We start from the raw sequence: 15,881 nt of genomic DNA on the forward strand, positions 1-15,881 counted from the left end.
CATATTCACTAGCAAACCGAACTGAACATGTAAAGTAATGATATCATTTCAGCCTTAATGTAAATAGTGAATCAGTGAAACCCAATGTAAACCTAAACTTGATCATATGAATCAAGAAATGAAAGCAAAAATTTGCTTCTTTACAAAGCAAAAAAGGTTTATTTTTGGGTTTCATTCACCATTTTCATGCATCATTAAAAGATACCCATTTGGAGACAAGCTTTGTTGAACATTTATCAATAGTCAATATTGAATGAGTTTCATACTTTAATGAAAATTTATTTCAATCAACTCACTTCAACTCGAATCCTGAAAATTATTTATTGAAATGGTCGTTGAGATCAAATCAACAAAAGACAAAGGAGGGTCTCCAGAATTTATCACGTTTTTATCTTTGTTATCTCCAGAATTTGTAAGAATTCTCCTGTCCTGTTCATCTCAACCTCCTCTGAACTTTGCATGCCGTTGACCAAAAATTTGGATTTGATAAAGTTCATTGCAGCAATAGACAGAAATGATGTAAAAACTATCTCAAAAAGGCATCAAGAATCTGGAAAAAGGTTTCATCGAGAAAAGTGGAGCCGAAGGATTTTCTTTTGAACGGACTGGAATTTTACTCTGAGGCTGTCAGACAAAAAGGAATAATGTTTTTGAAATCAGCAGTTCGATTCTAAAAAAGTTGAGTTCTTGGAAAGATAAAAAGTGCAAAATTCTGGAGACTGTTCTTGCTGTAATTTAAAAGATTAATTTTAACATTTAGTCGTTGAAAGTGAAAAATGTTGAACATTAAACCTTGTCTTTGGTCGTAAAAGTCACCAAATATCCGATCATTCATTTCAATTTCAAGTGTTTATCAGGAACAAACACTTGAAGCCAATGTTGAACATTGAATCTGTTTCTTTGAATTTATATTTCTAACAATCGAAATGTTGAAATCATTAATAGACTAATCATTGTATTTCATGTTTTAATTGCTATTTCTTCTTCCAAAGTTGATTCTAAATAATAACAGTCAACATTGTGATTACCTTTATAAGTCGTTTTGCATTTTAATGATTACCTGTCACAATAATGTAAAATAACCCAATAATTCAACTTTTTATGCTCTAATACTTTTCATCATTGAAAAGCTAATCATTTTATCCTTACTAAGCTCAATATAATCCAAGATTAATAAATGTCTAGTTAGCTGGAAATATATTAAAACTGAGATTATTGTTGCGATGCAAATCAGGTTAAACTTTGATTAATACAATGGTTGGACAGTTAATGATTAAGTTGATTGCATCGATTGGTAATTAAAAGAAAAGATTGATTGTCTTCTTTGATCATCAACTGAAAAGTTTACAATTTTATTGATTAAACAATTGAAATGAAAACCTAAAAAATCGATGAAATTGGTAAATAAAATGAAAGATTTGATGAGAAAAATTCATTTTTATATTAATCGTGAAAAAGTAATGACAAAATTGAACCAAGAATGATCAGCATTCATGAGAGCAAAATTTTCATCTTCAAAGTGAAAGGTCAACCTGAAAAGCAATCCATTAATCTGTGGTGATAACCTTTCAGAAAAGTGTTAATCAAAGCAAAAAGCTGTCCATAATTCAACTTGAACCGATCATTAATTCAATGATAAATTGATGAAATTGAAACATTTTCAATTTCAATATCAATTGTAAACAAAAATGTCAATATGAAACAATATCATTATTTTATGAAAAAAAGGTTCAAAATTGCGTTTGCATAAAACCAGTAAAGATACAAATCTTTTTTTGTCAAACAGTTCGATTAATAGTTCAATATTATTTAGACATTGGCCTTCAAGTTCGTAAATGTATATAAAATGAACAGTTGAATGAGACGAAGCAAAACATGAAAAAATCCTTTTCCACTTGACTTAACAAGAACTGAACAGTAACTTGCCAGCATTATCACTCCCAGTGTTGTTTCCAGTCTCATTGATCGTCCTTAATATTGCTTTTTAAAGTTTATACTTTTGTTGTTATTATTGCAATTACTGGTTGTTTGACCTAAATAAAGGTTTGTACCTTTAAGGTCACAATCCATTGCGTTGTAGGTTTCAATTTTTTTTGGGTAAACTCGACTTTTCAAGTGTCTTGCCATTGGTTTTACTTTGCCCTTACCTCGAGTGTCACATTTGGTTTACAAATTTAATCTCTTTCCTCAATTGTATTCATTAGTGTGGATTAAATGATGAAAGTTAATATTCTGTCAATTAGACTCTTAATTAATAGAGAAGTGTCTTGCTCATTATGTTAATGATGATGATCAGGTTGATGATGATAATGATTGGCCAAGGCATAATCATTATCCATTGACTATTGAATAAAAAAACGTTTGTTCAACAAAGGCAACATTTAAATGGTTTAACAAGCTTAACAGTTGCAGTGAAAATAATTAAATCAGATTAACATTGCTTTGCGATATTTTTCCCTTTTCACCATTTCTATTCAAGAAATAACCCAAAATGTATTACTATTTTGGTTCCTGTTCACACTTAGGCCACAAAATTATTAATCAACATTAATCACTTTAATGTGATGTTATCCAATTTTTATTTACATTCAACATTCACTTTGATTGAACCAACCTCCAAGTTTCATAATCATTCAAAGTGTATCTCTTTGATTGTTGACTTCAATCACAAAATTCAAAATTCTGTTTAGTAAATCAGGAATCTCTTATCTTTGAAACACAAATCTAATGAAAATCATGAGTTCTTATAATAGCTTCTAATTGCATGATTTGGTATGAATTTCAAGTCATCCTAAACTCTGGTTTTCTGGTTCTTTTGGTTCATGAAAAATTGACATTTATGTTATTTGCTAGTCTATCATTAAATTTGTTGCTATTCAGATTGTTAACCCAACTTTGCCTAACGAAATTGGTTAACTTCTAGAATTCATCTAAATGATTACCAATGATTATCATGTGAAGAGCAACCTTCTTCTCTTTACCTTGAGATGAACTTATCTAATAATAGCATGAAGAGTGATAATAATACACGAGATAAATTGAGATAGTAAAGTTTTCTGTTGATCACAAAGTAATAACATTAAACCTGGGAATGAAAGATAATTCCTGACGAGATTTGAACGTAAAGATATTGAAATAATGTTCCAAATTAGGCTAATAATGATTTTACTGTTTTAATCAGATTCGTCTTGTCGTCTAAAACAAGCTTCATTATCATGAAGTAAAATGTCTACAATCAACTGAAGCAATTCTTGTGAGTTTCAATGAATGGCAATTTAATGAATCTAAAAGGCGTTTTAAGTTCTGTTCACCAACTGATTAACCCTGAAAAGGCTTGAAATGATGAACATTGAGTTTTGAAGGAAAACTGTGAATCAACTTTTGCTACTTTGAAACACTTGAACCATTGAATGGTTATAAACAAAAAAAGTTGATGTTAATGATTCATTTGAGTACAATTTATCAGCAACTTTTCAATGATTTTTTTTATTACTTTCATTTCCTTTTCAGGCAACATTGTCATTATCATGATGCAAAATCATTTTCATGATCCACAACAAAAATGCTCTACTTGAGCTTCCCAATCCTTTTCACACTTCTTTCATCATTATTATCATCACTTTATCGTTATATTATCACTCCAACTGGAATATAACAGTTTCCAGTGTTTTTATCATTATCATCTTCACTTGATTTACGCTTATCTTTTCACTTGAATATCGATTATTTTGACTCATTCATTTTCATGATCAATTGATGAGATATTTAGTCTGAGCGTAGCGAAGACTAAGATATTAGACTCAGGCAAAAAATGACCATTCCACTGATGTAGAGGCCAAACGGCTGAACGGATTTGCATGAAATTTTCGAATATTAAAGGTTATATAAATATGCAGCTCTGAGATAAAGATTTTTCATATCACCTTACAGGGTGTCCCAAAAATAACGTTTTTCAAGTCGTAAAAATCGTTTTTTTAGACTGAAAAACTCTATGGTGTACTTAGGTGCACCAAATTCAGTGAGCTTATAAGAAAACATGATAAAAATTATTTAGAAAAAAAATCGCGCATGCGTGATAAATTTTTTTTGCAAAATAGCTCATTTTCGTGATTTTCGTGATTTTGTCGCAACAGTTGATGACTGTTTTGCTAGATACGCTAAACATACGCCAGATTATAAGTTAATTTACTTAACTTCTTTATTTCAAACATATACCTCTATCTTTATGCACAATTTTACTACCTAATTGAGCACCAGTGATTTTAGGGCATTCAGGCCTGTTTTACCGTTATAATTTACGTTAGCTCAGATTACGCCGATCCAGAGATTGTACGCCAAAACATTCACAGCACTAATAGAATGCTAATAATGGCAATGGCATTTGACCAATGCCGTGGTAAATCTTGACTCAGAAGACAGAATGGGCGCATTCAACGAACTGCCAGAAAGATGGAGAGATTAATTGATGGAACTAGATAGTATCTTCAATAAGTAATAAATTTTAAAATGCTGAATCGATACATACTCTAACCAGAATCAGTTATTTTTGCTCCAAACAACTTGTAAGGTGATACAAAGAAATCAGATCTGTTATAAATCTGACTATTTCTTTAAATTTCATAAACCTTTTGAACTGTGTTCCTGTTCTGCGTTTCACTCGATTTCATTCCCCGTACACACGCACCTGTCATGAAAAATAGTCATTTTTGTTGAGAATTGTCTTAAAATAATAGAAAAAGATTGATGATTATGCTAGGCTTCATAAGCAAGGTCAAGTTCTAGAATAAATCATTCAGGTCACCGAATTTCCACCAAATCTAACAACATGAGCCCCGAAATTCTAATCGTTTCTCGTAGTATTTTAAATGTTCTGATACTTAATAACCTAAAATAAAACCTAATCATCGAGAAATCTGTTTTATAATTGAATAAAAGGCGATTGAAGTTTCGACTTTGACCTTGATTAGCGCAAAAACTGCCGATTAGAAAAAAATTTTTAATAGTTATAATGAGCTCAGTTTTAATGCGCCTAAAAATTATCGCAGTCCAGACTCTTAACTCAAAGTTTTTATAAATACTGTTTTTCGAATTGATATCTCACAAAAGAAAATTGAATTGAGCGGAATTATGATAAAGAAATCGCATCGTAATTTGATGAAATTCAAAATTTCATATAGCTTTTGCTTAATAGAATCATAAAAAAATTATGTGTAGTTCTTGTTGGGTGTATGAATATTGTCTGCAATCGTTGTCTGTTTCAAAGGCAAACGCTCGCTCAGACTACGCCGGCTCCCGGCTGACCTAGTCAATGTTGATGTCTCATCAAAAGAAACCATTTTTAAGCCATTTTTCAAAACCATTTCGTCTTTTAATAAACTTGAATTTCTTCGAAATTATTTTCACTCCAAAAATGTTGAGATTTTTAGATTGGATTTTGATTGAACTTGAACAATTTTAAATTGTTATTAATGATGAAACTAAAGCAAGATGAAATTGATTCAATTTAAGGTGAAAAATTGAATTAAAAGGTTATTTTGTTGAAACAAGTTTGGACATCAATTTTTCTGTTGCAATCAGTTTCAGAATCCTAATTGCTTATTGTTCTTGATTCAGCTCGATTCTGGTGATGAACAAGCTGCCGCCATTAGACGTGAATTGGATGGTCGAATCCAACGAATAAATGAAATGGAAAAGGTAATTAATTATTAACCATTAATGTTAATTTGGTAAACTAAAGTTAACCCAAAATTTTGCTTCCATAAATATTTATATTGGCTTTACAAAACTTCTGAACTTGACAGTTCGCTTTGTTTCTCAAAATTACCTCAAAATTGGTCAACTATGTTAGGGTCAATCAAGTTAATTAGTTTCAAAATTTAAACTCTTTGCACAATTTAACCAGAAAAGTTAATTCATCAAACGACAATTGATTATTCAATTTGCAATATCAATGTTTTTTATTTTACTAATTATTAAACTATTGTTTCAGAATCGTAAATTAATGCCAAAATTTGTGCTCAAAGAAATGGATCATCTTTACATTGATGAATTGCGTTCATCGGTCAACCAATTAATGGTCAATCTTGAAAGCCTTCCAGTATCCAAAGGAGGAGCCGATAGTAAATATGGACTTCAGAAGCTCAAAAAATATAATCACAGGTAAAATTCAATTCAATAGTAATTACAGAAAATTAAAAAAACATTTCTTTTCTCCAAACGATAAATGAGTGAACATTTGTTGCTCCAATCAATCTAATTAAATTGTTCAAAGACGAACAATCTCAACAATTAGTAATGAATTAGTGATTAGGTTAAATTGCAGTAATTGATGCAATCAGCTATTAATCAGCCTTTTGGTTGAGTTTTTTTTTCCTAAGATTTTACACTTAACTGTTTCATTATCAAATGATTAAGGAACATCTTTAATCGCCAGAATTGTATTCTTGTGATTAACCAATTGAAATGAAACATCGAATTCATTCTAAATGCTTCAATAATCAACTAATCATTTTTTCCGAATTTTTCTTCAACCTTTCATCTAAATGCTGATCAACAGTCGTCGTCGTACTTCCGTTTTAAGGCAGGTAGACTTAACTATTCAATGATTGTGTTTGATTTTGCATTACTTTCATTTGCATCCAGTTTTAAAGCACTTACCTTTACACAATTAACTTTGATTATGTTTCTAAATTAAGTATAAAAATATCAAAAAATGTTTCTGTTTTTAGTCGAAAGATTTTCATACTTTTTTCATCATTCAATTGATTCGCATTTCGCGATTTTTTAGACGTTCATTTGCGAAAACATCAAAATCAAATTTGAATTGAAATCAACTTGAAAAATGCTCTTCTTTCAAATAATTTTAGACTTTTCTGTTTCTCGTTTTCGTTGAAATTTCATGTTTATTTTCATTGATTTTCTTCTGCTAATGAATCGTTGGAATGATGAAAAGAGTATTGAAGAGTTTTCCCTTTTTACTTGATTTAACCCAAATATCTTATTAGTTATCAAACCTACGAAACCAGAAAAGCAGAAACATTTTTTGTCTCTTATTGTTACCTTTTTTGTTCAGTTTATTTGATTCTTTTTCATCGCCATTCTCACCATTATTCTCACCGTTATTATCATGATTGTGCTTAACATTGTTGTTATTTCTTTTCTTCCCTTTTCACAATTGAAATGCAAACCAACAAAAAAATATAATGAACCTACAGAGATAGTTTGAATCCAATTGCAAATTTAAGGACTCATCGATTTGGATGTTTAATGTAAGCAGTGAGATGAAATCTATTCATTGACAAGCGTTGACAAATGAACCTTTTTACCTTTCAGTGGCAACATTACATTTAATCACAAACACACTTCTCAGTCAATCCAATTAGCAAATTCAGAAACTGCAATAATTTTCATTGTTTTCTGGATCAATTGAACAATTACGTTTGTGCGTCAAATGATAATGTTGCTACTCCAAACCTTTCCAATAATACAAGACATTGAATGCTGTAAAAAAAGATTTACCCACAAAAATTGTTGACCGTAAACCAAAGTCTAATTATAACCAGAAAAAGTTGATTTCATTTAACCTGATTATTGTCATTATTTTCAGTTGAATTATTGTCTTACTGTCGTTTCATTTGCGTAAAAAAACTTTCGTCTTTTCTGTTGGCTTGTTATGTGAACATTGCTCGTTTTCATTATCATTTTGTCTTGAATTTGTTGAAACTGTTCCATGAATGGTCGACAATTTTTTTCCTCGAAAATTGTTCATTGAGTTTCAACTGAAAATCTGTCAATCGAAAAGTTTATTCAACTTGAATCATTCGTTTACCTCATTGTCAGTCAATGTTCAATATTTATCACTTTCAATAGATTTCATGTTTTGATTCAGAACTTTTTGCTTGTTTAAAAATTCAATTATTCACCAGAACTGGGAGTCAATTTTGGAAATTTCACTTTTCTCTTTTCTGTTGATTGAATTGTTTCAAGTTGACAACTTTTGTCCAAACGAGTTGAAAATTCTTAAACTGATAACACGAATGTTTCAGGAACATTTATGAACAATAGTGATAATAATAGTCGACTGATTGATGATATTTCAAGTTGAACTTTTCATTTCTCCATTTCCATTGTTATAACACTTTTATCCAATTGTAATTCAAATTTTTTCCCTCTTATTAATTATTTAGAGAATTTTGTTTTTTTTTCATTTTCTTTTTCATTTAAATTAATTTCCATGTTACATGAACGAAATCACAGTTACATGAGTTTACTCATTTTCATTAATTTTACTTGATTTTGTTTCTCCAATCTTTTCCCTTGCAATGTTTCTCAGATTATCATGTTTTCATTTTGTCATTCATTACTTGTAATCATTTCCATGTAATCGGAATTAATTCTCAGGAATACCTTTAAGGTATTTGGTTGTTGCAGTCATTTTATTCCTTAATTAACACTCGACAATCTGTTTACTGAATGTTACCTATTTTTAACCTTTTTTCACCTGCTTTCAGTTGTGAAGTGTGATTAACTGGATACAATTTGGTTTCTTCAAATGACTAAACCCTGAAAATGGGAAACAAATTAAATGAATTCACTGAATGTCAACTGAGTCTTGGATTGTCTTGAAATGTTGATGTTGACAAAAAAAGAAAAGCTGCAAAAATTTCAATTTCATGATATTGAATTGACATTTAAATGTTTTATATTTAGCTACTGACTTTAAACAATTTGCTTCAATTGATTTGCTTTTGATTTCCTCTGTTTCCATGTTTCCCATGTTAACCATGATTTAGTCTTAATTTAGCCTTCACTTTGGGAACATTGATTGATCCAAAGTTTCTTTACATCCGGATGTTTACCTACCATTAGTTAATCAATATTAATCAATTGAAATGAACATTGAAATTGCAATGAAAAGTGTATATTTCATCTTAACAACAATTTAGATCTATTAGAGTTAACACGCTTTGCATTGGTTCATGTCAATACTCAACATCAATTGTAAATCACTAATGCTTATTGATCAGCAAATGACTTTAATCAAGTGACTCTGTAACTTCACCAATAATTGGATCATGTAAATATTTCCTTCGAACTAATTGTAAAATAATTAAATCTCATTACATGACTAGTGATTCCATTGCACTGTCACATGGGTCATGCAAATATATCTGAATTATGTGAATAAAAGAGGAATCCTTATAACTTGGCAAAACCATTTTATTCTTGAAGTAACTTGATCAGTAATGTCAAGAATTGAAAGCATAAGAAGAAGAAATATCAGATTTTCAGGAATAAAAACGACTTTGATATTAAGCGATTAGACCTTCATGATGGCCGCATAAACATGGAGAGAAAAAATTCTCTGAAGAATGAATTTATCACAAAAATCGAGTCAATTTTTGTTCAGTGCAATCTAATAACGTTGACGAAGGTAAAGAAAAATTTGGTTGCTAAGATTTGTGTTTCAAATGATTCAACAAACTCAATATCTTATGTTTGTCTATTTGCTACTAATCAGAATATCAGAATATGTAGAATCTGAAAATAGATAAAACGACGAAAAGTTTCTTTCCATGAATCTTTTGTTGAGAACTGAATGCTAAATTGGTTTGAATTTTTTATTAAATTCATGGAAAAAGCTACAAACTAACATTAACTCTGAGGAAATTTCAAGTTTGCAATTTCAGGTAAAACTCGGAAAGTTTATCATTGTTTCAACCTTGAACTGTTAAACTCATTATATTATCATTAAATTAGCAGTAACAAAAGTTAATTTAAGTAAAAACAGCACAAAATAAACTCATCAACATCATGTAAGTTTGAATCTGTTTCATGAGCAAAATGAAGGAGAAAAAAAATGTTCTCGAAAAACCTTTTCTTTCAATTGTTCATTTCAACAAAAGCAAAACTTTTTTAACAATATTTGATCTTTAATCATAATTACTTGATTAAATTACCAGAAATTAGGAAAGCGCAGCAATTTGAAGAAAAATGTTTTTCCAGTTTCATCATGAAATTAAATGGAAATAGAAACTTGAATGAAAAGATGAATCGTTGCAATAAACTTAAAAATTGAAAAATGAACCAACTATTGAAGTTGCTAATGATTAAAGGAATAGACTCAAGTTTAATGTTTCCCATTTTTGCATCAAGATGAACAGAGACAAGAATAGAAATGAAAGTTCCAAACATGGAATTGTGAGTAAAAAATTCTCCATGAATTCCCAGCCTGTCCATACATTTCTTGATCCACTTTAGTCCTTTTCACCATCATTTTCATCTTGATCTAAGTGCTGCTGAACAACATTGTTTACACTCTGTTTCCTTTACAACGAATTTCACATTTCACTTGAATTTTACATTCCCAGCTCTTGATAACCTTTCCTCTTGACGAACGCATATTCAACCTTTTCCTTTCAATATTTAACCATAAAACTGTTTCAACATGAATATTGAAAAAAAAGAGTTCTGAAAATTGAATAAAAAAGGGAAGAAAAAAAAACTTACATTTTTTTTGCTTTACTGCTGTTGCAGTGTTAACATGAATTAAACTGATTTACATTGAGTCAATCATTTTATTCATTTCACATTTTCTCATCCTTTTTCCTTCCTTTCAATTTTCATCATTTTACCTTTACAAATCATTCCTTGAATCCTTTTTTTAGAAGCAACCTTTGAAGAGAAGAAGGAAAAAAGGAAAAAGGTAAACACAGAATTTCATTCAAACATAATCCATGAAAACTCAACCTATTCCAATATTAATTTCTCAGTGAAATCTGTCACTCTCATTGCTGTCAAAAGGTCGCTATAAACTGAACAAGATAAAAAATCACTCCCAGTCTTAATAAACCCATTCTTATCACTGAATATAATGTAACCTGAAAACTTGAAGCTAAATCAATCATGAATTATCTCTTGAGATGGTCCAATGAGATGGTCAATTTTTGTTACACGAATCACTCGAAAAGCAATTTATTATTATTCAATTATTACTCAACTTGACTCTGTGTAGGGATTGACCTTAATATGAGATGAAAAAAAAGTGATAATTATTTGCAAGTTTATGGATCTTTGCTTTTTAGATGTTGCTCTTTATTTGTTTTACTGCTTTTACTTCTTGTTGTTCTGTAAGATTGAGGATAACTTTAGCTGAGGAAAAACATGAAAAACTTTTCATGTTCATCATCATGATGACAATGGGAAAGATTGCTCTTGTTTCTTCATGTTAACACAAACAAAAAGCAACATTATTTAGCAATTTTATTTACTGTAAACCAAAATAATGATTCAATTGTTGCTTTTCCACTTTCCTCTCAATTACTCAAGTAAATTAACTTTCAAAGTTACATTTGATTCAATCAAAATTTTGTATAAATTTCAGCAGTAATTTTAGACGCTCAATTCACTCAAACCTTTTGACGTTCAATTTATTGTATTACTGTAATATTTTCAATTCTATTGACGATTTATTCACATTTGAATACAAATTTTCTCAAAACAGAAAATTAATTTTTTAAATTTTTGACAATTTTCACGTAAACCTGTATGACTATCGGCTCAAAAGTATAGCGTCTAATGAGCAAATCTAAGCTTCTAATGTCTTAAAAACAATTCTCGACTCAACCAGGTTTAGTATCTCACAATTTAAACAGTGTTGAACTTGAGTCGATTGATCGATTAGCCAAAATTAGTTCCAATCACAGTGATAAGTTGGAGATTATTACAAAGAGGTTCACCAACCGTGTTGACTGAAGTATTCTGGCGATACAAGAGAAACTTAGATTCCGAGAATCGTCACAAGGTTGAAGGACACTCTTCGATATCTGATAAGACGTAGGACACAAAAATAGAAATGAAATACCGAATATTTTCCAACAATTGATATTTCTCATTCTCTTTGGTATTTCCTTAGTAAATGTATGACAAGCAACCCGGTTGCTACTAACTGCACTGTCAAGGCGCGAGTATCAAATTATGTAAAAAACTTGAGTTTTGAAGATCAATTCTGAGGATACTGAGATTAATAGAGACAGGTTTTGATTCTTGAATTTACAAATCGCTTTCAAACTCATTGATCAAATATTGAATGCTTTCACCGGGAAACGTTTTCGTCCTGAAATCTATTCATTGTCCCATTGTTTGTACAAATTGTATTCAAATGTGAAATAAATTGACAATAATGTTTCATTGAAATTTGATCAATCCCCTTTCAATTTAAGCGGCTTCTCTCCATGATCATCTTTTTTTCGCCTTTTCACCTTTCATTTTGCTTCATTCTGTTCATCACGAAAAGGTAACATTATCACCTTTCGATTGCAAAAAAAAGTAAACTTGAGATGAAATTTTTTCACATTAACAAGGGAAAAGAAGAAGATGAAGAAGAAAAAAAGACTTTTACCTTTAAGAGTTTTACAGGCTTGTAAAATGATGAAAAAAGGATGATGAAAAGAATGATGATGAAAAGAATGATGACAAAAAAATGTTCTCTCTTTTCACCTCACTAACTGCCCTTTTCATCTTATTATTGTTTGAAGATGAGGAAAAGGATGAAAAGGATGATATTTAACTCCATTTTTACTGAATGTTAACATCATCCTCTTGAACATTATTATTATCACTTCACTTGGTTACCATTTGATATCCTATTCAACCTTCATTCATCTTCATCCCAATCTTCATCATCTCTTTCTTCCTATCATTTCCTCCATTTAATCATCTTACCTTGTTATATTTGCTCTTCCCTTTCTCACTCATCGATCCATTTTACCTACAATTTTCATCAACAATCAACTTGTCCAACAATCGCATTTTTAACCAACAATTCACTTGATACCGTAATTAGACACAAATCAATTCCAATCTCAGTTACAAGAAAGAAAAAAGTTGAGTCGAGAAAAAAACCTGAAAATGATCCAAAGACTTTAAGACTTCGAACCAACGAATTTTGAGATCGAAACATCGCTCAGAACACATCGGCTTTTCGAAGTCAGTCTCATCAGTTATTCACAGTTAATTTTCCCTCATCGATCATTTTACTAAGTCACTGATTAACGTTATCATTTAGATTAGCAACATCTTTTTCTTAACCTTCCCATTCTCATGATAATCTAGATAAATTCCTACAGAATCTCGGTTGTTTTTTGGATGCTCTTGCCTCATCCTCATTACTTTCAAGTCAATCTAATCATGTTTTTTTTCCTTCTTCATTGCACTTCTTTGCCAACTCAACTTGAAACCTTCATTTTGATACAACATTTTCAACCTTCATTATTATATCAAACTGTCTATTTGTTGTTTGATTGATTCAGAATTTTTTTCTCTTCCTTTTTTTATCTCATTTTTTTCTTCTTCTATCATGTTGTTCATGTTCAAATTGATGATCATTTTTGTTGTTGCTGTTGTTGATGAAGATGAGAAAAGAAGCTTTTCAAATGAGAAAACGTTTGAAACTCAATTAATCACTCAACTATTGATTAATTGTTCAGTTATTGATGATAAATTTGATTGCTTGTTTATTTGTTTTCTTTGATCAGCTTCTCAATTCTGTTTACCTTTTAAATGAGAAACCATTTCGGAACCTTTTCGCGTTATCATCATTTCACATTGATCATCATTCGCTTGAAATTGAATTTATTTTACATCTCAAAATGTTTATCCAATTACCATTCACTAATAGAATCCATTTCAATCCAAACTGAATCATGATAATGTTATTCAAAAGGGATTCTTCATCTTATCAATTATTTTAATCTTATAATGCAAAACAAAACAAACTCTGAATTACAATTAAATTCTGATAAACATTGATAATTGTTTATTGAAATGACAAAAAATATTTTCAATAGTCCATTCGAAACAATTTTACCTTTGAACTCCAAAACACTTTCGATCGACGAAAATGTTATTCAAAAGAATCTCAGAAAACATGAAAATTTCCTTTTCTTTTTTCACTCCCAGTTCAGGTTTCCATATCAATGATTTATATTCACTTTGAATGACAACATAATTTATCGTTACGATTGGAAATATAAGTTACTCAATTCATGTAGATATTTCATGATTTAACTCTTTCCATTGATTGGAATAATTTTATTGAAAACCACTTTTCTCAAGATTGGGTGAAAACTTGTTTTTACAGTTTTGATGTTTAGCTTTGGTTCATCATGTTGAAGCTTTTCTTTCAACATGAAATTTGATTGAAACCTTTAACAAGTTTGATTGATTCACTGATAATCAATGAACCCAAATAAAACCTTTTAACTTTCGTCAAATGTTCAAACGAAAATTGATTCAAAAAAAAAGTTAGATTTGAATATTAATCTTTGGTGATAAAATCATTATTTTCATTTATTCTGTCATCGAATGCTTTGAACATAAAAGTTGTGAATAAACTCATCTCACAATGAAGTTCACAGTGTTCATGTTGGTTGAACGAACAAAAAATTATCATGAAATTAAAGCGATAATGGTTTTAACCCTTTTTGTGTTTTCTTGTGTCAATGCAATTGTTTGAACAATAAAGTTTATTGATGAGCTGAACAAAAAGCATGAATAGGAATCGCTTGAAACTGGAAGAGTCAGATTAATGGGAATCCTGAATGAATTTGCAATTTGAATATGAAATTGGAGAAACAAAAGGTTTAATAAAGTGAAAATAATCTAGGAAATAACATTAAGAAAAGAGTCTTTTCACACTTTTCATGAAAGAGTTGATAAGAATGTTGATGAAAATGTTGCAAATTATTCTTATTATCATTGAATCATTTATTCCTTTACCTGAAAAGTTCAAGGTAATTTGACAGTCTAATGTGGGTTGAAATTTTTCCATTTAAAAGTAAATATTACATTTGATTCAACTTTAATTTCAACTGTTGATGTAAACAATGAAATAATGATTCTTGAGCAAATCTCTTCTAATTGTCAGTGAAGCTTGAATGAAAAGTAATTTACATCTAATTCAGGTTTTAAATCAATGAACAAAATCTGGTTAAATTGGATTGTCGCATAATATTCATTGATTCACTTAAATTGCATTATTTTCAAGTGTTTTTACTCATTCATCTTTTTCACCATTATTTTAGCATGAAATGTTCAACGAAACAATCAACAGCAATTTGCTGTCAATTTGATTATTCATCAATACTTATGACTCTTCGTTCACCTTTATGGACACTTCTTTACGAGGCCTTATTATTTACAATTAAACGCATGTAAATCAACGATTAATATAATTTGTCACTTCAATCAAGTGTTTACAATGAGATTTAAAACTCAGAAAAAATGTTGACTTTTTTTCACCAAATGTCAACAAAAGAAATCAATTTTCCCTTTTTGTAAACATTTTGATTGAATTTGTTTTGTTATGCTTGTCTAATTTCATGTCATCTTATTGTAAATTCATGATACGCAAAATTTATCCATCATTTTGCCTGTCTTTGCCTGTGTTTGCCCAAGTCTTGTTGTTTCCCATTTTGTTGTTTTTGTTTCCATGTCTGTCTTGTATTATTTTTATTCAATTTTTTCTGATATTCGGATGAATTGTAACTCTCTTTTTTTGCTGTGTTTTGTAATTTTAAATTAAACAGAAATCAAGCTTCAATTGCTCGAGATGGTCTGGGTGAAGACACGGAAACGACCCTTTCCAAAACTGATGTTGTCCTACAATTTACCATCGAAGTTGTTGTTATGGAAATTCGTGGGCTGAAATCATTGATACCAACTAGGATTGTTTACTGTACAATGGAGGTTGAAGGAAGTGAAAAACTGCAAACCGATCATGCAGAAGCCCAAAAACCATTGTAAGTAACTTGTGATATTCAGTATTTGGTATTCATCCTTCATTTTGATTCGTGACTTAATTAGTGTATAAATTGTTGATT

The 15,881-nt window shown here is 30.0% G+C and overlaps 1 protein-coding gene across 16 annotated transcripts in view; it reads left to right on the top strand.

The window, feature by feature from the left end:
• The window catches only part of Cadps (calcium-dependent secretion activator 1), a 31,094-nt gene that overhangs the window by 4,182 nt on the left and 11,031 nt on the right, over positions 1 to 15,881 (top strand). For 5 of the 16 annotated variants that reach the window (XM_089268933.1, XM_015928531.3, XM_089268897.1 and 2 more), the window contains exons 3-6: positions 5,614 to 5,694; positions 5,990 to 6,159; positions 15,084 to 15,212; positions 15,588 to 15,800. In XM_089268933.1, coding sequence (XP_089125059.1) covers positions 5,614 to 5,694; positions 5,990 to 6,159; positions 15,084 to 15,212; positions 15,588 to 15,800 — 593 coding nt within the window. Of the gene's footprint in view, positions 1 to 5,613; positions 5,695 to 5,989; positions 6,160 to 6,556; positions 6,581 to 7,214; positions 7,269 to 15,083; positions 15,213 to 15,587; positions 15,801 to 15,881 lie in introns of all 16 variants that reach the window. The other 11 variants (XM_089268904.1, XM_089268912.1, XM_089268909.1 and 8 more) reach the window with 4 other exon arrangements.

Source organism: Tetranychus urticae, chromosome 1 (assembly GCF_039701765.1).
Source record: "Tetranychus urticae isolate SD_2017Ah chromosome 1, NJAU_TeUrti_SD_1.0, whole genome shotgun sequence".
Classification (NCBI taxonomy): domain Eukaryota; kingdom Metazoa; phylum Arthropoda; class Arachnida; order Trombidiformes; family Tetranychidae; genus Tetranychus; species Tetranychus urticae.